Below are 21,966 nucleotides of genomic sequence, written 5' to 3'. Positions count from 1 at the left end.
ACTGATAATCGGTCGATTGAGAAGGCGGATTCAGGCATTTGGGAATGCCCTGTGGATGCCGCATGATCAACTATGTATTCTGGCCAGCTTCCTTTGGCCGGGCAACTGTTTCGAAACTCGATTGTGGGTCAAAGAGACAACAACAGGCCAACATCCGGCAACTTCAAAGTTTGAGCTTCCTGCTTAGCCACCCAAAAATCTTTGCTTCCCCCAGTTGGCCTTTTTCTGTTTTGTCATGAAAGCGAAATGCGCTTACAGGAAACGGGAAGTGCGCCTCATGCAACATTTATGGAGGGTCCACACTTCAGGGTCCCGCTTCCCATCTGCCCATCTAACACCCGGAAAAAAGACAAAAACTAACAATGGGTCGCCCCGAAACAAAAAGATACACCAGAGAACTTGACGCGTAAAAATTGTCACAAAGTGTAAATAGAAAATGAAATTGAAATGCCTCGCAGAGATTTAATTAAATTTCTGGCCAGTCGAGACAAACAACGAGTGGCCAAAAACTGCCCACAAAATACCCAGCACACACACACACACACACATATACATATATATATAAATCTATATTTATATATAAAAATATATATATTGGGGCTTGCAGTTTTGTTAGCCTGGTATAAATATTTGAAAAATCTTCGCACATAAATAATTTCGTTTAAATTGCATACATAATTTGCAGTAGGCAAATCGGTAAATATTTCAATATCAACAGCCATGAATTGGATTTCCTGCACACTCACTGGCTGTGCCAATCAACAAACAAGTTTTCGTAGACATCTCTCAATGATTCCATGTTGGTTAGCAACAAACGAATTTCTTCTGCCAATCGAAGTTTGCATTTTCCCCCATTGAAAGCTGATTGAAAATGATTTCGTTTATTTGTTAAATTTGATTTCTCGAGTATTAAATTCTTGGATCTCTGGCCGAAAAAGAGTGAAAGTCAGTATGCAGTAAAATAGAAAATAAATATTTTCAGAATGTGCAGGATAGGAAGAAAAGTTTGTATGCATTTACATGCATATCTGTATAAGTTTTCAGATTTAATAAATTCAATAACTAGTTGCAGTATAATAGAAAAACCAAAGTAACTTCTTATGACATTCCATTGTATCGTTTTTTTATTTATTACTACATTTTAAACAAAGAAAATTTAAGTCAACAAGTTGAGTAAAGTAAACTGTTGAACTGCATTCATCGTCTAACTTAAATATGCCTTTTGACTGGAGCTCGATAAACTGAGCAATCCGTTTCTATGAATTTAATATGCGTGCGGCCTCGCCACGGGCACGGAATATTTAATAAAAACCAATAAACGTTAAAAGCCTTTCCAGTGGGCCGTGGCCATAAGCCACCTGCCAAACCAGGTCGACCAAAACCAACTGACCACGATCCTCGCCCGTGATGGTCCTCACCCTTCTCCTACTCCCTTTTCCCCTGCCTTCTCTTCGGTGTTCCTGTACCCCTTCCAGGCTGGCTATGCGCCCGATTAAATGCATTTAAATGTGTTTTCATCATAATTATGCATATGCAAACATGACTCGACCAGTGGCCACTCTATCGTTGAATCCCAGCCCCACCACCATTCATTCGACTGCCTATAGCCACGGCCATATGCCATGTCCTGGGTTTTCCGGCAGCTTAAGTGCTTTAATGGCTTTAATTATGTTGCATGCAATTATTGTCCATGTCCCGGCAAGAATGATCTTCATCATCGGCTTAATAATGATGCTGCTTCTGCTACTGCAGCTGCCGTTGCTGCTGTTCGGAAGCTCCTGGCCACGACCAAATGCAGCAAAAATTATATAATTAATATATGAAAAGCAAAATGGATGATGAAGCTCCTCAACTCCATCCCCGATTCATCTGATTTACGTTTATGTAGGAAGAGAAAAAGCAGATGCTGCGCTTTGCTTTTGAGCATAAAATTCAATCGCTAAATTATGCAAATATTCCGCAACTGCGACAATCGGTTGGCTCATGTTACGTATACGCAATGCTGGACGGATGAGGCCTCAAAATGTCTCGATTGCGTGCGTGTGTGTTTGGTTGTTTGCATGCGTAAAGAGGTCGCCGAGTTCATCGATGACGATTTTACTGCAATTCCGTTCCCGTTACCCGATTTTTGGCGCAGATGCAAGAAAGGCACACAAATCCAACGGGGTGAGGTGTGCATATTTATAGAAGTTGAATGCCAGAAGAGTCCAACGCCACAACGACATAAAAAAGGCACGGGGTTTCGAGGTTTCAGGGTCTTTCGCTGGTTTTCCTTTTCCCGATTGATATGCCCCCTAATAGACGGGTCAAAGGGTATACAGCATTGAAGGAACAGTTTATATTGCCTAAAGTTATCATAATCAGAGAGTCCTTTAAACTTTTTTATAATAATTTTCAAGTCTATATCATACAAATGTTTTTAGAATTTAAAGTTTAATGGGCAGTTCTTATAGCTCTGTACTCAGTACTGAGTATTTCACCATCGAAAGCCTTTCCCTCCGACAAACTCTTAGGTTTTTTCCCCGATTTTTTGGGCATCTCTCCGGTTCGCTTAGCCGTCAGTTTTTGGGGTCGCACAGCAATTTTATTTCGCCGACGTGACAAACGCAATCAGCGTCAGTCATATGTGTAAAAATGTTTTCCGCTTTATGCGTGTATCTCGGCTTTGCATGGAAATTGCAAAGCCAAAATATGGCCTAGACTACGGACGCTGATGGGTTTGTACGAGTACAAACTTCAACCTTAGCCAGCTGGATTGTCTTTAACTTTGGCCCACCTTGTCTAGCCCGATTCGGTGTCCCTCATTAGCTTTTCCATTCATCCAAAACCTAATTTGCTGCATGCCAAACTAACAAAAAAAAATCACTTTACTCTTTGGCTCCTTTTGCTTTGGCTTTGCTGGTGCTTCTGCCACGCAGAAACTACTTTCAAGTCCTTGCTTTTTCGACTGCCTGCCATTTGGCCATTTGGCCGCAGGAGTCGCACATTGAGTTAATTAAAGTTGTACATGGTAGGCGCAATCAGGGCGAGAACAAAAAACACATGTGACCATGTCGGTGTGTGTGTGTGTGCGCCTGAATGTATGGGTGTGAATGTATGTAGTGTGTGAATGTGTGTGTGTGTGGGCAAGGGAAAAGGCCAAAACAAATTGCCAAAGTCAGAGAAGCAACGTAGAACTTTTTTTTGAGGGCTGAGAGCAAATGGCAATTTATAAAATCCTTTGAAGTGTCGAAAATCAGTAATTGTAGTCAAAGTGCAAATTGATTGCCAGTCTCTCTCCAACACACACACACACACACACACACAAACTAACACACACATACATTTTCTCTCTCTTGTTCACTGTGTTCGTTCCGAAAAATCAGTGTGGCAGACATGTTTTATTGAGTGTAATTTGTAGTTGCAAATTAATGGCCGCACTTCACTTTTAATTAAAATGCATCAAGAAGAGAACTAGAACGAGGCAGCCAAGGGACAGCTTAAAAGGGATGTGAACACAGTCTCACTCTATGACTAAAATTCAATTTCAATAAAAATATCAAATTTACCAGCTTTGACTAAGTTAATAAGTAGGTATCAAGTTACTTTGTTTATATTGGTGATTGCCTTAAGTTTTTTGAGTAAGTTTGTCTACTGACAAATCAACTTTCTTGTTACCTTATAGCTTACTCCAATCTTACTAAGATTTTTAATATCCTGAGATTACTCCTTTTTAACATAGCTTTTTGATAGCTTACTTCCTGCACCTTTACCTTTGCGAGTTGAAAAAAAGCAGTCTTTCACTTTGGTTAAAAGACTTTCCATTCAACATATCTCTGAGCTGTGAAAGCACTGAAACTTTTGCCAGTTTCCCGTGAGAGGGCCTGTCTGTTAATTCCAACCACGTCAATTTTCCTCCATCAGCTCCTTTGACGCCTGTTGCACGGACGGGCCGTTAAAGGATGCAACTGCAGCTGCCTCGAAGTTTTGAATAAATTTTCGCCATTTGCCGGCGGCAACAGCGGGAACAACAAGGCGCTGTTGTTGCTTCTCTGCGTCTGTGCCGCAAGGACGCGAACGAGGACATCGAGGCATCATCAATTTTGGTTTGCGAGACTCATCAATAAAACATAACAGCAGCAAATGGAGACACATGCGACAATGCACATGCAAGCGTCCAAGGGATATGGATACTGATGCGTCAAGGACCCGGCTCTTGATTCCCTCTGCAGCTGCTGCCAGTCCTCAGATAAAAGCTTCGTCCCCTGATTTGGTCAACAAGTTTCCACTTCCACAAAAAAACCAATATTCATTTTGTCCCTGTATAAATGTTGGAAAAGCATTGCCATAAAAATGATTTAAGGGTACAATTTTCCTGGCCTTAACTGCCTTGATACTATGGCTACACCTTTGTCACTATCTGCCAAATCTCGTTTCACACATGACCCATTCCTAAGGTTTGAGTTCAAGCTCTGAGCCCCTCTTCATAAGCCAACTAGAGGGTATAAAAAAAACTTTGGCAAGGAAGAGGAATGATCTTGTCAACACCCTTGGGTCAACCTAACCAGCTTGTCTCCATTCCCGAGTCATTGGCCTTAGGCCAGAAAAGTCTCCACTCTAAGCAGCTGAATTTAATCTTTATTTCAGCTCGAACTTTTTGGCTTAGTCCATGATAATAGTAACGATGGGTATGTGCATCAGCTTGACCGCAAATCCAAGCAGACCCATGAGGAGGAATCCCACACCAATGGCGGAACTAATGCGCTGGAACTCCTGGCGATCTGGTTTGGTGCAGCGCTTGTAGAAGCGCAAGGAGTTCTTATAGAAATGCGAAGAAGGCAGGACGCAAGTCAAACGATCTATAATCTGACGTCCCACGGCTACCAAGGATTTGTACTTGAAATTCGGTGTGAACTTACAGAGACCCCTGGGTGTTTCAGAGATGAGATTTATATTAAAATAGTACGAGATGGTATATTTACCTCTTGGCACTTTTGAGCCGGAATCGACGTCGACGGGAAAGTAGTTGCTCCATCTTAAAGTTGGAAATTAGAAATTGATATCTTTGGCTTTCTACACAGCAGAAACTTATTTGTGCCTGAGCATTGAACTAATACCGACGGCCTGTTGAGATCGACATGAAATTCGGTCCTAATAATTGCCAGCTGTTGTACCGAACATAGCCGCCGGCGATGGCACATGCAAAATGTGGCAACTTCAAATGGAAAATACTGCCCGGTTTACACACATAATCAAACTTTACGCAAACTGTTTGCCCGTACCGGACCGACATACACACGACTACCAACATTTTCGACTAGTTTTGCTACTCATGCTGAACAGAATTTGTTAAGGAGAGAGAGTGGTAGACCCGGGGAAGGGAACTTAAATGCTGCAATTTGTTTCACTGCCGAATCGTTGCTGTCTTCACTTGAAGCTTAACTAAATGCACAGGGAGCCAGTCCGAAAATTCTCCAGCTCCAGCTCTAAGCCAAAAATTACCCCCTCGTTCTACACATTTTGCATCTATCTCTATCCATCTCGGTGCGTGGAGAGGTGGCTGTTGTTGCTACGATTTGACAGCCTTGGCTTCAGAGATCCCCAGGACAATTCACTGCAAAATTGGTAGACAAAACTGTGCCACAACGGGCTCCGGACGGGCTCCTCTTCTGCTCTGCCATGTATATAATTACACAGAGAAAAATGTCTCTAGAAATAAGAAAAATAAAGTTGACTGCTTAACATGGTTAAATTTCCTGGTATTTTAATTTTATCAATAAGTTTGTAAATAAATTTATCCATATTTACTTACTTCTTTCAATCAAGAATGTTTGATGCCCTCAGTACAAGTGGATTTAAGTGTTATATGTTCCTATCGTAAGTGTAAACTATTTGTGGTTAAGTACTTTTCCCGCAGTGTAAGTATACGGATATGAATGTGGCATCGCCATCGCTTGTGTGCCTGTGTTTGTGGATATTTATGATGGTGTGCGTGCTTGCCGTTTCAGGCATTGCCATTGAGATTGAAAAATGTTAAAAAATTGCTTTTAAATGCCGCAAAATACAATTTATTATTCAACAGAGGCAAACGCCAAACACTGAGCACAATGTGCGCCCAGGGAGAGGGCGTGTATTCCCGGCCCCCTTTTCAGGGATTGTGTTTGGTGGGTGTGGGCCAGAGGGGCGGGGTCAGAGAGCGGGGCATGACCAGTGTGCGTAGGAAAGCTCAACAGTGCCGACTGCTTGGTTGTAAATTTAAATAAAGCCCACTTACACACACATACACAGACACAGACTCATAGGGGCGATTGTTACTGCAGTTGTTTTGTTTATTACGCATACGCACTGTGCGCCAGCCATTGAAGTTGGTCATGAAGCGCAACGATGCCAGCGGACTTACTCCGTTCTTGGGATCAACTGTAAGGGATTTTAAGGACGCACTTTAAGAGGCAGCCAAACTATGATACCGAATGGGACCCATTCCTCTATAATTCACTACAAACTCGCACGCAAATTCGTCTCATTTTATTGGCAATCCAAAAGCAGTTAACACACTTTTGTGTTAGACTAATTGTGGATCAGAGCGGCATCTTGGTTTCGAACTTTTTTTCGTCTCTTTTTTCTGTTTGCGGTGGCACTTGAACAATTTTCCATGTGCTCCAAAAACTTTGGCAATAAAATTTGTTTCAAATTGCTTTCGAAAACCGCTCGAAAAGGGACATCGAGGGAAGTGAATGAGACGAGGAAGATGGCCAGCACATCCGGCGTATTCTCTCCCTCTCTCTCTCTCGCTCCGTAGAGCTCCAAAGTTGTCAGCGGGCGAATGACCAAAGTGCACCCAGAGGGCCAAAATAAATATCAAATATATTGAGAGGAGCGGGCGAGCCAGTCGCGCAAAAGTTAATTACATTGTGTTAACCGGGGGGGCTGGGCCAAGGCCTAATTTTGTAATTCTCTTTCTGAATCATTTAACCATGAAATTGCCTGCCCTGCCACGCCCACCACCACCACCGACCGACCAGTCGTCGGTCGTCGACTGCTGCCCCATTCTGCGTCAGAGGACTAACCAAATGATAACCCACAACGCATTTGCTCCTCATGGATGTCAGTCCAAATGTGCAAAATTAGCCTTTCAACTGGCAGTGGCACGCCCCCTTATCATCGTCATTCCATCGGGACGCCTTCAGACCAGACCCACTCTAGCCGTACCCCCTGCTCCTCAAAATCCATTTCAATTGGCCCCAGGGCAACCACCATGTTGACAGCTGGCACGCAATTTATAATGAAAAGTTTCCACTCGCCCATTTTGAAAGCTGGGGCTCACCTATTCCGATATTTTCATTATTTGTGTTTGCTTTGTATTTTGAGTTTTATAAATCATGTTCTGTAAAGATATTAATGCAATTAGCAATGCCAGAGAGATCCCGCGGGAGTCGAGTTTGAATGCAGGTCGAGTCTGGAGGAAAGGGTCTAGTTCCCTGATTAATTTTCACTGTCTTTTGATGTATAAGCTACTTTGGCCCCAGGCTGTTCTCTGAAAATTTAAGTTCAAATGGCAAGAGTAAAGAAATTAATTAAATTTCAACCACTCTTAATCAAACAGAGCCCGCAAAAGAACCATTGACGGAGATGTAAAAATCCTTACAAACTTAAACCAAACTTAAAACTTAAGTTTTGGGAATGTTCCGTTTGTAAGGAAGAACAATCCTGCAACAGACAACATATCAAAACGATGGCATTTTGTGGCCCTGGCCAAAATGAAAACCCATCAGGGAAGGCAACCAACATAAAGATATAAAACCTGCGCAATGATTGCCAAAAACGGGACAGCCACAGCCATTACCAATTTTTGTGCTTAACGCTTCAGCGAGCAAATCACTGGCACAGACAGAGAGACATGGCATAGATATACGGATACGGATACAGATGCCGATGCAGATGTAGATGCAGCTACAGATATATAGACAGATACAGATACAGATACAGATTCTGATTCAGATTCAGATATAGAGACAGAGCCAGAGGAACAGTCATAGTTTTAGTTCCGTTTGCCGTCCTTCTACTTATTCCATCAGCATGTCATCATGGCAAATCAGAGGACATGCAACATTGCATAAAGATTTGTCACAGCTCAGGCTTCTAGTTTTCCACCCGGGAAAAATGGCAGGCAGCAGGCAGCAGGCAACCAGAGGCAGGGGGAGCACAACAACCGATGGAAAACTTTTCCAGGCCAGGAAGTCTAAGAGGGGGGAACGGGGTTTAGCAGCTCAAATCGCATTTTCGCATGCTCAAATGGGACAAACTGTGCTGGAGACCCGGATGCGAATGCGGATGCGGATGAGGATGCCGAATCCTGAGCAACTTGCTGCAAATTCAATTTCGTCTAGCTCGATTGCATTGCAGCACATTGCTCGAAATTCAACTCCAGCTCCAACTCCGGCTCAAACTCCGAATCCAACTCCACAACCACACCCATTCTCATACCCATTCCCATTCCCATTCCCATCGATTCGCATTGCATTTCAATATATAAATATTTATACACAAGCGAATTTGTGCACAGCTGAGCGCCCTGCCATGTCACACTGCACTGTGAGATTTGCAGCAGCCAGCCTGATAAAGGGCCAAATTCCCAGGGCAATCGGGGTCTATTTTTCACAGTGCAAGTGCCGCTGTTAAAATGAAGATATATGAAGCTGTAGCGAATCGCCTTTCACGATCCCGGGAAGAGTAATGGTCATGTTGTACCGCCGATGTAGCTGCATCTGCTGTTCGAGCTGCCCCGAAATCGTTTAGTTTCGCTTTGGCCCTCTTCCTCTCGCTTTCTCTGGGGGATTGCCTAATTCCCTTTATTACAAGCTCTATCCCGACATTTGATGTCTGCCTTTCGTTGTATAAATCATGGCTAAGCCCTTATGACATATGCTAAAATTTAATTCCCCACCAAAAGCCCAACGTTTTTGTTTAGCCAACGCGTGACAAAATGATTAAACGGTTGGGGACTCTGGTATCCTCTTCCTTTCGGCCCATTGTTCCGGCCATGACATTGCGAAATTGCTGATGATGTTAACGATGCGATTAGATGAGTGGATATTTTCCAGGCAGCGTGTGTGTGTGTTGAAGATTCAACCTGTGGCAGTCGCTCAAAGTGGCAAAGTGCTCTCGGGCAAAGTTTTCCTGAAATTTGAATATTTAATGGGGATAATTTGTGCCCGATTTTTAAGCCATTAGCGACTTGGGATAACTCAAAAGTTGCCGCTGCTTAAAGAAAAATGTGTGTTCGTGGTCTCGGGAAAAAGTTTCTATCAAAGATTAAGCCACATCAAGTGCCATTAAGTCAACCCCAAACACGGCCCCGAATTCAATTTAATATCGAATTGAGCCAGCTTTATTTCCGCTTCAGCCGCATGTGCACTACACTGGAGTGCAATTTGTGGTGCACTTAACCATTTCATATGCTAATTATGGGCTATAAATTTGCTTCCTGGCCGTAAATCGTTCAGCTTGCTGCGACTTTATGTGAGGGTCATAAAAAAGCGCTAGACCGCTGAAGGAGAAGATGTTGGCTCATCCTTATTGGCAAAGTTTTTCCAGGTGCTCCTGCTGCTGCTTCTGCTCCTGCTTCAGTTTCCCGCTCAGACCAAACTATATAGACAGACAATTTCCTTATGAAATGAAAATAAACATGACATTTCTGGGTTTATGTACTTTTGCAGCTGTGTCTTTGACTTGCCTCCGGCTGCTGGTTTTCCCGGCATCTGGCTTCCATTTCAGCAGCGGCTAGGCCAAAGGCCCAAAACCACTGAGAATCTGCCTGGATCCTAGTTCCTGGTCCCCTGCTCCACGCCCTGCTCTGCTAACATGGCTATGACTGCTATAAAATGTCATCTTTTATTATGGCAAAGGCTCAACTGGCGCAGACTGCGCCTAGACTAAGGCGGAATCAGAGATGTTCCTCCCCCTCTCACTCTTTAGAACAGATTCTATACCAGAAATAGTGGCAAACAATGCTCCTCCGTCCGACCACGCCCCCAAATGTCTCTGCCTTTATATCCAGTTTACACGCTTCGCTACACATTTTCCCGCAGACAGAGACAGCCAGTGAAAGCGGGATAAGAACAGGGATAGAGATAGAGAGATGGCAAGCCAAGTCTCATGCTGTGAGTTTCATTTCCGGTGCGACATTTTGTTACAAAACTTTATTTTCAATTTGTGCACATATTACACACAGCTTGCCACGCCCTCTCCGCTGCTGGCCCACTTATCTGGCTTTTGTTTTTATTTTTAGTGAAATTGTTCTATTTTTGCCATGGCAATTGCTTCGGCCAGCCGGAGATCCGCAAAGCTGCAAGTGTCCGTGTCCAGGTCCGTGTCTACTTATCATCTTCTACTGGGTTCCAGCTCGGTTTTCACCCTGTCTCTCTGGGGCTGTTGATTATTATTACAAGCATTATGACCGGATTTCATTGGGTGGGGGGGATTGGTGGATGGGACTGTGTTAGGGGGGAGTCCAGGATCAGGGATATAGACAATGTCCCTGTCGGTGCCAGCTGCTCGTAATGAAATTAGTTTGTCACTCGTCCACGATTGCGAGGGAATCTCGCTGCCAATCCAATGTGTCCTTACTCCCTTCGTTGAGTTTATGGTCTGGCCTAGAAGCGGGAAAAGTGTCTTCATCAGCAGCTCAACGGCTTGCTTTTTGATTGCTTTTCCCTTGAGGTCAAGTGCACTTTATTACTTACCCGACTTTAAATCTTATTTCCTTGAGGCTTGAGGGTCTTATTAATTTATTTTATTAATTTTAAAGCTTACTTTAAATAAGTTTTGGATAGAAAATCATTACAAGATTATCTTAATTAGGATAATAAGGTTATTAAGTGTTACAAATTGAAAAAACAAATAAGAAGAAACCCACCTTTTCCGTTTTAATTCCACACTTATATTTCACTTTCATTTAGTTCAGGATTTGCCTTCTACTGGCCAACATTTGGACAACACAAAGCGGCTTATAGAAGAAATAGGCAAAATAAACTTAGGACGAAAAGCCTTCTTGGAAATTGGTTAGTTACTAAGCGGCTTTACCTGAGCAGAGGAAATTAATTAATATATTTTGGCACCCACATCAAAACAGAATGTCAAAACTAATTTGAGCCTGAAAAAAAGATAATTAAAAATTAAGGAGATTGAGTTTGTTAGGAAGGGGAGTAGCAGAGGGAAATGAAGTGGTGGAAAAGTTACTGAGGATGTCAGCAACCCAACCGGACGATGAGCTCACGTAATCAATCAACTTTGATTACGTTCTAGAGACATAGGCATATGACCCTCATAAGAAGGCCAATCCAACCTTTTTTTGTAGGCGGTCAGTAGGCTCCGGCAGATTATCGTCTTTTGGTTGGCAATATTTTTTGGCGTTCAACGCAGACAAAAATCAATATGTCTTGATGTCTGATAAAAGTGAAATAAATTGTATGGCTCGCAAAGTGAAAGTGTCAAATGACCAGGATTGCCCCCCTCTCTCTCGCATACACACACTCACGCATTGAGTTAAGCAAATGAAAAGTGAAGATGTATGATGAGGCCAAAAAATAGTGATCAATCGCCAGTTTTCCCATCATCCAAATCGAGGGTTCTGCCGTCTCGGCTTTCCTTAAAGGTTTTCCTCTTTTTGTTTTTCAAGCCCACCTTTAATGCGGGACAATAAATACGCTCTTAAAAGATAAATAAATCCCTGACACTGGCACCAATCACTGTCAGAGACCAAGACCAAGAGCACGCCAAGACCAAGAGTCCTAACCGCATTTCGCCTAGGCAGGATAAGCAGCTTAGTCTCGAACACGCACCAGCGCCAGCACCACCTATGGCCCAAGTTTAAAGTCAACAACAACGGGGCAAAAAAGAAACACCGTTGGGAAAGCCGCAAGTGGGAAAAAGGAAAAGGTTGGAAAGGAAAGGCATTTTTCCGACTCTGGTCATGTGAAGCGTAAATTACCAATGATCGGGAAAGCCGCAATGGAATGAGACAAACGAGAGCAAAGACCATGGATAAGAAGGAAAGCCAGGCCGAGAGTCACGATGGCCGAGTGGAAAACCTCAAAGAGTTAAAAGACATCGGCCATGGCAGAGACCAAATGCAGCGACGATACATGCACCAAAATTTAATTAACTCACCTGACAAACGGCAACCAAGAAAATTCAGAACCTTCTCTTAATGACAATTTTCAGATGGATTTTCCGCTAAAATGATGAAAAGGTTTCTCTCTCTTTAATTTAAAGCTTTAAACTCTTAAATCTCCCATTTTAATTTTTACATAAATCAAATGTAACGCACTAAGGAAAACCTATTAAGCTCATTCGCTCATTTCCTCATAAATTTCCCAGCCGAAACACCCACTTCACATACTCCCACATGCAGGATACTCAGCTGTGCCGTTTTTCCATGTCGCGAACTTTTATTAACTTGGCCCTTTTGCCGCTGCCCCTTTGAGCTTGTTTGCTCTCGGGCTTTATTGGAAAACGGACAGAGACAGAGGCGTGTCTACTGGCTGCTCATTAACTTGGCTCTTCTGCCGCGGCGGATACAATTGAAAACCAAAAATCTCATTTTGAATGCAATCGGTTGATGGAATTCCCTCACAATTGGCCAGCTTATCAGCGATTGGCCAAACAGAATAGCACACAAAAAAATGGCAAAAAGGCAAAAAGGCCTTCATTAAAACGCAAATATCAAATTTGCAACAATCATGTCGGCGTCTACACGCGAATTTCATGTGTACATTGTGCTCTCCAATCAAGAGTCCGGTTTCAATTGCAGCCGCAATTACGCTAAACAAAATTACGTATTTGCAAAATAACAAAATGAAGAGTCAGGGCCACATTCGCGTTTGTGTGAATTTGGTCATACCACAGGATATAAATTTGACTGATTTTCATCATGGATCGCGCGGCCCAAACAAAAAACTCAGATAAAATTCAATTTATTGGATGGGCAACAAAAACGGCTGCTAAAGTCCATAATTCCAAATGCTTTTAATGGTTAACTGCTAGGGTTCTCGATATTGATACAATAATTTTCGGCAAATATGCGGCAATTTGCGAAACAATTTTGTGAACCGCAACACGGCCGACCGGTTTGGATAAATGGAGTTTACATAAATATTAAATTCGTCTTTCCGGATGAATCAATTCCCCAGCCCTTCGAAGGGATCTCCTCCACATCGGTCATGCATGCTCAACAGTCCCCATTAGCAGCTCTCCAGGATAATTTCGCCAAAAAAAAGGAGGAAAGGATGCACACATAGCCATGTACTATGCACCCTTACACACACACACTCACTCACTGGACTAAGCAGTCCCCAGCATTCATATCCTGGCCAAGCTCTTCTTTTTTGACCAGAACAATGGCCAGTACTCCGGAGTACACCGCCTCCACTGGGCGGCGCGTACATAAAGTGACTAAAGAGACTCCCCTACCAAGTACCAGCCACAGTTTCCCCTTTTCCAAATCCCCATTCTAGCTGCGCATAAAGCAACACTTTTCCAATTTCCGGCTATGCGAAACGGGAGCGCAGCCAAAATCGGAGGAGGCGACTAACTGCAATAGCAGCGGCGAAGAAGCAGTATGTATGGCCATTTAGACAGCTGCATTGTAATAATTTCAGAGATGGCACCGTGATTCTTATCCTGATGCTCTATCTATAGTCTAGAAAATCCTGGTATTCTTGAGAAACCTATTTTAAATTATATAAAATCTTTCTATGACTGATTAATCGCAGAGACTTATTAACTTTACAAAATGAACGTTCCTTTCATTGTGAAGTGTGGGAGTAATTTTTGCACTACAAACTTAATGACGCAGATACACAAAGTAACTTCGTGACTTTACGCCATGCCATCGCTATAATAATGCCCATTTTGGCTGTTTTGTTGGCCAATGGCCGGCGTGGAGCATAACTCACATTGCGCACAAATACATGGCCAGGATCGCACCAGAGCCCATTATTAATGAGCTCAGCAATCGAAAATGCGTGTGCACCCTTTTTCCTCGTCCAGGATGTGCGATGGCGATGGTGATGGCAATGGCGATGATGATGATGATGATGGCGACTTTCCAACAATATGCACCACTCTAATGAGCAGCCGCTTGAGCAGAAGGAAACCACGATTCTGCGGGACGAAGCAAGGGATTCCACTACTTGCGGTTCTGGTCCTGGTAGTGGTACTGGTACTGGTACTAGTGCCTCTGCCATTGGAACGCTTGTAAAGTTGTCGAGTAATTAATTTGTTCAATGGCATGCTGGAGGTGTAAGCGAAACCATTTAAAGTTGACGACGTCGTCGACGCAGACACTTGAGAATTCAAAAGCAACTACAAAGTGGCAAAGTCCTCGAGGGGTTCGCAGCCAGGTATGCCCGTGGGATCTAGAGAAACTTGTCGTGTATGCCCAGCGGAGTATATATCCGGCAACGTACAGCCCGAGGTTGGTAGTGGTAGTTCATTTCACAGGCAAAGTTACTGGGTAAATCTGTGCTGCCTTTTGATTTTCTATGCTTAGCAAGCCGCCTAGCAACATATATTACTTTTATTGTTACTTTTCAGTATGCTTTAATGACTTTAGGTAAGGAACTGTTAAACTTACTTATTTTGAGCTTCACTTCAAAGTCGTCCTCTCCTACCACCTATAGTTCTGTATGAAAGATCTTAAATATCTAACAGTTCCCACTGCCATACATTAGAATAAATAATATTTAAGATATTATTACTTAATTAAAGTAAATACTGCACAACCCACCCTCGGAACATCTAGTGCTCATGTCCCTGCTCGTATGCGTGTGAAATCGGAAGTGGATGCCAACCCCCCGCCCATCGTAACTCCCCATCCGTGCCGACTGTCCTGAGTGGAACATCTTTGAGTCGTAGTCACCAGGTTCCTTCGGCTGGGCGACAGGTGCTTCCGCATTTGAATGTCAACGGAAACCGCAACGGTACAACTTAGATAAACGTTTGCTCTTTAAATATGTGCGCACTGGCAAAAGGAGCCTGTGGTGGGTGGTGTTGAAAATCGAGGATTGGAAGTGAGAGCGGGAGTGAGAGCGAGAGTAGGAGTGGCAGTGGGTGTTAGAGATGGAGAATTGGGTGTCTAAGGAAAACTGTCCTCCTCATGTTTGAGCAACTGAACTTATGTGTAAAGCTGAAGTTACATGCGAAGTGGTTGTGGTTCGTAAAATGGGAGCAGAGAATCCGGTGGGGATGGAGTGTGAGCTATGACAGGTGTATGCTTGGATAGATCTTGGCTTGGCTTATTGCTTACTCTCCAGATATACACGGACATCAACGGAGGAGTGCTATATGCCAGGGTGTTTGCTTTTCCAGGAGCTCAGTAAAATTGATTATGGGGGAAATTGAGATGGATAAGCAAAGACTGTGTCGGAGGCAACCAATGAGGATAACATAAGACAGCTATTGAGACAACCACAGAATCTTAGTGTTATAACTATGAGCACACCAAAGGGCAATATTAGTCAGGGAAGCTGCTGTAATATAAATAACCAACTCGAAAATATGAAACCCAACAAAATGCAATATTAATTTGATTATTCTTACTCAATGTAAAAGGCTTATTGATGACTTTTGCGAATATTAAATTTCGCATTTGCGACAAGTTGATCCATCACAAAAAGCATTACATGCGCTCAGCAATGTAGACCAAATTATTCAGAAAAATATTGTAACAACTCGCTGATTGAATTATGCTCGACGGCTGAATGGGATTCCTGCAGCGAAAAGCCCTTTTTTTTGCGTTGTTTTGCTGTGGCTTCTGACACGCATCATTGACAGTTTCAAAAAATTTGATTAAGTTTAAAATCAATTTTCATTCAATTTAGGCAAATACCAAATAAATTAAATCACGCACGAATAAATAGCCAAGCACCTGCCGGCTGCCCCAAAAAATACCTATCGATGCTAAACTGCTAAAAATAAAATCAATTAACAATAAATGCAAGCAATTAAATTCAATGCTATTTGAGGCTAAATTCAGATGGACTGGCCATGGGTGATGGCGAGGTAAAGAAATGTTTGCCACAGATAAAAACAGGCCACTTAATTAAGCCCGAAATGGGTATGAAAGAGAGGAGGAGGGAGAGAGAGAGAGAGATAGAGAGTGCTTTTGGCACACATTTACACTGGCCGGCATGTTTTAAGTGCGAAACAATGTAATTTCATGGTAATCAGTCTGGGACCTGGCCCCCTAGATCTAATGCCAGTCCAAACTGCACAGCTACCAACTACTACAACTACCAACAACTACACAAATTTCCGGCTGTGTGCACAAAGCCATTGGGAAACCGATGGAAAAGATGGAAAAGGGCCAAAACCGAAGCTGAGCACTTGGGCCAGAAAAATGTCAGTTTGCAATTTTCTATGCCATTTAAAATAAATGAAAATTGCTCTTCATCCTTCCTCATCTACCGGCTGGTTTTTCGGGTGTTTTTGCCATTGGGTTTGGGCCATCCAGCGCGTGTTAACGTAAATAAATTACACACACACGTATACTATATGTGTGTACGGTTGTACGGTTGTGCTCATGGAGGACGAGGACGAGCACGAGCATAGATACGGATACGGATACGCAATCAAGTGGTCAGCGGCATGCAGCTTATAAATCAGAGCCAGCCGCTTGGGCGCAACATCAGCAAACATTTGGAGGATAGATGACCCCGGCATCGCGACCCGCATTGCGATGGACAGCTGAATGAATGAATGAATGAACGAATGACCGAGTGAGTGGACCCCCGAATGACTGAATGAATAGATTGAGCGGCCAGCTCCCGGGATAGATTGCTTGTATAAATGTTCGGCTATTTAGTTTCGGTTTGCTGTGGTTTGACTTTGCTTGTTTTCCCAACCCCATCCTCATCACCATCACCATTACCATCACTATCCTCATTTTTTGCTGTTGTTTTCGATGGGAGTTGATATTGCGCTTTTGTGTTTTAATGTTGTTTCTGGGACAATTGTCAGTCCGGCGAGAGCGGCTCGTCCAAGTTGGTTAGCTGAATCATTTTGTTTGACAAATAGCTGGGCAATTAAGAATTAACTACCATCTGGTTAGGCTGGGTCCTGGCCTGGGACATAAGCTGCTTTAAGTGAGCTCACGGGGAACGCGAAGATGAGGATCTGGGGGCTGATGATCCAGATGAATTAGATGGAGACCGACTTGGTTTTTCTGTGATTTTGACAGAAAAATGGCTAGCACCATCGCTTTGGAAGTAAAAGTAGAAGTCGATAATAAAATAGACAGAACTTAATTATCTTTCACTTTAATAACATATAAATAATATTATATATTTTGAATCCAACGAAGGTAATTCCCATTATAATGGAATTATATTTCCTTCAAAAACGTCTTTTAATAAGTTAGCAGTCAACAAACTTTATCTAATAATGCAAACAAAGTTAGTATCTGTGCGTTGAGTACTTAGAGTATATATTGCTAGCCCAAAACCGCCTGCTCAGTGGCAACATGGTTAACATTGCACCCTGACTTTGGGCAATTGACTGTCTAAGTATCTGCCGCCAGAAGGATCCCCTTTCTCTTTGTCTGCCACGCGAATGCCGACGAAGGATGGCAAAGACTGTGTTTAGGTGAATGTGAATGGGGAAGTACTAACATACTCGTACTTGCAGCCAAAAGTAAAACAGGACTGGCAACAATGCCGCAAGATTGCTGTGTGGCCAACAAGGCGGGCGGATCATCTGCATATATTTATGTACGTGTATATAGTCTATTCTGGTACAAAGGAGTCGTCGTCCCAAAGAAAACCACACACATGTGGTGTGGTTGTAGCTTAAAGCTCTTCTTTATCAACCCGCTCCCATTCTTGAGAAATATTGCTATGCAAATATTTGTATTGCATACTTTCGGGCACGCGGCCGAATTACTGGACTGCTAAGGATAGGGATGCATCGTACAATGGGCCAAAGTGGGTGTGGCACAAATACCTATGTATCTTAAGTTTCCACATTCATAAAATACTTTAATCTATAAATCAGACTTATGTAATGTTTTAGGTTTTGCTTTTATTAATATTTTAGGGTATCGGAAGGTACATGGCTTAACATCTTTTTTCTTTAAATAGTTTTCATTCCAAAGCGATTCACATACAAAGAGGTTATACTTAAAAGCTTATCAGCCCTTCCCGCTCTCAATTTTGGGGAAGAATTGCCATATAAATATTTTAATTGCTTACTTTTAGGCACTCGTTAGAATTCTCTATCTGCGGGGGGATGCACCGGCGGGAAATTTGCAGCTTACGGGGAACAAAAAACAAGTCCCAATCAGACGAGATAAGCTCTAGATGGCTGGGTACATAAGCCGAGGCTCAGTTCCCGACACAATCCAGTTACCAACACGATGTCGCAAACCTCAAACTTGCCAGTCTATCTCCTCTTACTCGCCATTTCCGGCAGTCTATCCTACGATGTACCTAAGGCCACCGTCAAGGTTAATTCTCCCAAGGGCTTCGAAGTCTCCATTCCCGACGAACCGGGCATTTCGCTGTTCGCCTTTCATGGCAAGGTCAATGAGGAAATGGATGATCTCTCCGATCAGACCTGGGCAGCCGACATAGTAAGTTCCCGAAATGGACGCTGGACATATCGCAACCGGAACCAACAACTTAAAACTGGAGATGTTTTGTATTATTGGACAACGGCACGCTACCATGGCGTCGACTACCACAACTATAACCAGGTACATGTGGTCGGCGGCGGGGATTCCCAGAGAATCGATGTGAACGGCTCAAACGGTGGCCGACAACCTATTGTCGCCAATGGCCATAATACGATCAATATATTTGTTCAATAAATCAAGTGTAAAAAAAATTTTACAAGTTTTCTTACTCTACCTTTGATACTGGCTAATCAAAAGGTCGTCTAAAGTTATTATTATCCCTTAAGTCTGGGTTTTTAATAGTTTTTTCATTAGGATTTTTAGGTTCTAAAACAGAATTTTGAGCCAAAAGAATAGTTAAGTATAACAAATGAAAAACAGCATACAGATGGGCAAATAGTACAAATAGATGGGAAGGGAAACGACTTTATATTAATTATTTTCGTAATGTTCTCTTTATTTATGATTATTGTGATCCAAATAAAACAAATTCATTTCCTGCCAATTCATAATGATTTATTTCTAGACTCTAAATATATTCATTTAACGAAAATAGGGCATACTGACATCATTGTTGCCCAAATGATTCTCTGCAGTAACAATGTATTTCAATACCATTGCATGGCTTTATTTTTTTCCATTAAGGCTATAAATCAAAGAAACACTTTGTCACAGATACGCAAGTAAGTATCCGGATCGTATAAATCATACTGAAAAGATCTCCTGCCCGCTCATCAAGCTTGTTTAAAGAGCGACACCCAAAAATTGCCGCCATTTATCGGAGAGACGCAACCGAAGAGACCAGGAAAAAAATGCACCAAAGAATTTGCCCAGGTATGAAACCAGCCACACCACCCACCATATACTCACGTTCATAAACAACTGCATAAAAGGTTGCTCTTGGACCATTTAACTTCCCCTCGAGGCTAACAGAAACCAGATAAAACTTTTTGCCATCTCTCAGTTCTAGTCCAAGTTGCCCTTGGTTCGCTTCTGGTTATTTGGAAGTTCCTGATTCTGCGTGTACTGAAGGGTTTCTAGTTCTTAGTTGAGGATAGGTGTGATTTGATCGATTGGAAATTGGCCTGAAAGAAGCCAATTAGATTCAGGTTATGGTTTTAAAAAGCGTTTTATATCACATCCCAGCATGGACTTTAATGATTCATGTTGATAAGAATATTTCACATTAAAATTTCTTTCATAACTGTAAGCTCTTTAATATTTTTTATAATATTTAAGAAGTATCGTTATGATATTTACTGCTTAAAGGCCATTACAACCTAGATCCGCTCCTGTTGCCGACTGTTTTGTGTTAGTTTACTCTGCCTTGCGCTTGACCTGGCTCGCTGACCGCTTTCAGCCGAGAATCTAGAACCGAGAAAGTTGAGTGTGAACAGAAGCCGAGGTATTAGAAAATTATATAATGTATTTATTCGGCTGTGGAGAGAGAAGCACCCAAATTACTGGTACATGGAATAGTAAATATATTATTATATGCCTGGTCAGGCCATTTGTCACAACTCATTTGCAGTGCATTAAGCATTTATGCGGCGAGGTGCTCGTAAAGCTTGTGCACTTTTTCGCAATCACACATATATGCAGTTATATATCAACACACAGGTATATATGTATATAGGAGTGGTGGACATGTGTGCATACTATATATCTGCGGCATGAAGGTAGCGGACTAAGTGACGCTGTCAGCAACATTTGCGAGCAGTTCTGCTCTCATTTTCTCATTTCGCTTGGCGCAAACTGCCAGCTAGCGGCAAGATTGTGGCAGTTGCAGTTGCACTTGCACCCGTGCACCACCCATCTGCATTACCCACCCTCACACGGACACCGGCACATGCTTCATTTAACGCCCATATACACACACATTGGCCACCGCTTTTCACATGGCAGGCGCTAAAATGACTTGTGACGACAACTTAATGCGGAAAATGGGTAAAATATATATATATATATATATGAACCACCTCATTCTCTGAACACACTTTTTTCAAAAGCCTCAGGTGAAGAGTACTTAAGCCTCTCGTGCTTGTGGCATTCAAGCATTATTTAAATTTAATTGATAAGGGGAAGTTCTTGTGAAAAATATTAAATTATTTTTATTAAGTTACATGATTTAGTTTGCGTTTTCTAAAGGTCCTTCTTCCTCTTCTGATTCCTGGACATTGGTCTTTAAAGGTCTTTCACTCTTGCTTTCACTGATTAGATCACTTTCGGCTGGGGTAGTAGGACTGATTCCAATGGGACCTTCGCTGCTTTCTTCAGAAATTATTCCTTCTTGATGGAGTATTCCTTCACCCGGAGTTTTGCCAAAGGGACCTCCGCTGCTACCACCAGTAGCTGCTTGGTCACTAGCAAATGATCCTTCATTCTTACTGCCACTGACCTGTCCACCTGATCCTTGACTACTTCCAAAGGGACCGCTGCTGCCGCCAGTAGCTAAACCTTCTTGATAATGGTCACTAGGAAATGGTCCTCCATTCTTATTGCCACTGATCAGTCCACCTGATACTAGACTACTGCCAAAGGGACCTCCACCTCCAGAAATTAAACCTCCTTCATGATGACTACTGGCAAATGGTCCTCCAGTGTTACTGCCACTAATCAGTCCACCTAATCCGTGACTAATTCCAAAGGGACCTCCACTTTTTCCGCCAGAAATCAATCCTCCTTGAATGTTGCTATTTTCAAATGGACCACCATTCATGGTTCCGCTGATTAAACCACTTTCTCTATAACCAAAGGGCGCTCCTCCTTGATGATAGTTATTTGTTCCATAATTTTTGAGTAGTCCAATTTCTCCATGCGGTCCAAAAACTACTCTATAGCCATAGTCCCTCCAGACCAGCTGGGCCAAACTCGTTTCAAGCACCAGCAGCATCACAAGCGAAAACGATCTCATTCTCAAGCAGGCAAATAGATGACTGATCTCCAAAAGCGTTTCGTGTTTCTTCTAAGATCAGCCAGCGGGAATACGGAAAGTAAACAGAACTAGGCAAACGAAAATTAGCAAATAACTCAATGAATCAGATAACCCATCAATCAGTCGATGACGTCGGCAAGAGCTTATCAGCATCTTTTGAAGCTTTAAACTAAGCTTTTGCTCTTGATCTTTACCTTTTCGGGAACTTATCTTCTTGAAAGTCAGATCTTACACTGTCATACAAGATTTTGTTTAAGCTCAAGCTCAGTTTTGGTCTTTTGATATTTCACTCTGATGAATTGAATGGGTCAATAAGTTAGTAAGCCGACATCTTGAACCACTTTACGCATTCGTTTCTCTGTTTCAATATGGATAAAGAGAA

General features: G+C 42.6%; 3 protein-coding genes and 1 long non-coding RNA gene across 4 annotated transcripts; 1 reads left to right on the top strand and 3 right to left on the bottom strand.

Moving 5' to 3' along the window:
• Window positions 1–4,605: 4,605 nt before the first annotated feature.
• LOC108109022 (protein transport protein Sec61 subunit gamma) lies at window positions 4,606–5,062 on the bottom strand. The gene is made up of 2 exons (XM_017217295.1): window positions 4,962–5,062; window positions 4,606–4,906 (listed from the first exon to the last, which is right to left on the bottom strand). Exons 1-2 carry the CDS (start codon window positions 5,012–5,014, stop codon window positions 4,642–4,644), a joined length of 318 nt encoding a protein of 105 aa, XP_017072784.1. The 5' UTR covers window positions 5,015–5,062; the 3' UTR covers window positions 4,606–4,641.
• Window positions 5,063–18,358: 13,296 nt separating this feature from the next.
• LOC108108927 (gram-negative bacteria-binding protein 3) lies at window positions 18,359–18,883 on the top strand. The gene has a single exon (XM_017217179.2). It carries the CDS (start codon window positions 18,392–18,394, stop codon window positions 18,842–18,844), a length of 453 nt encoding a protein of 150 aa, XP_017072668.1. The 5' UTR covers window positions 18,359–18,391; the 3' UTR covers window positions 18,845–18,883.
• A 372-nt stretch (window positions 18,884–19,255) lies between these two features.
• Window positions 19,256–20,021, bottom strand: LOC108108928. Its single transcript, XR_001772498.1, has 2 exons — window positions 19,910–20,021; window positions 19,256–19,734 (listed from the first exon to the last, which is right to left on the bottom strand). It is a non-coding gene; the product is annotated as an uncharacterized LOC108108928 (long non-coding RNA).
• A 716-nt stretch (window positions 20,022–20,737) lies between these two features.
• On the bottom strand, window positions 20,738–21,595 carry LOC108108932 (keratin, type I cytoskeletal 10). The gene has a single exon (XM_017217186.2). The coding sequence runs from the start codon at window positions 21,561–21,563 to the stop codon at window positions 20,778–20,780; it is 786 nt and encodes a 261-aa protein (XP_017072675.1). The 5' UTR covers window positions 21,564–21,595; the 3' UTR covers window positions 20,738–20,777.
• Between the last annotated feature and the right edge of the window lie 371 nt (window positions 21,596–21,966).

This window comes from Drosophila eugracilis, unplaced genomic scaffold, assembly GCF_018153835.1.
Source record: "Drosophila eugracilis isolate 14026-0451.02 unplaced genomic scaffold, ASM1815383v1 contig_1765, whole genome shotgun sequence".
NCBI classification, from domain to species: domain Eukaryota; kingdom Metazoa; phylum Arthropoda; class Insecta; order Diptera; family Drosophilidae; genus Drosophila; species Drosophila eugracilis.
The sequence above is the reverse complement of the archived record's forward strand: the minus strand, read 5'-3'. Positions and strand labels throughout refer to the sequence as shown.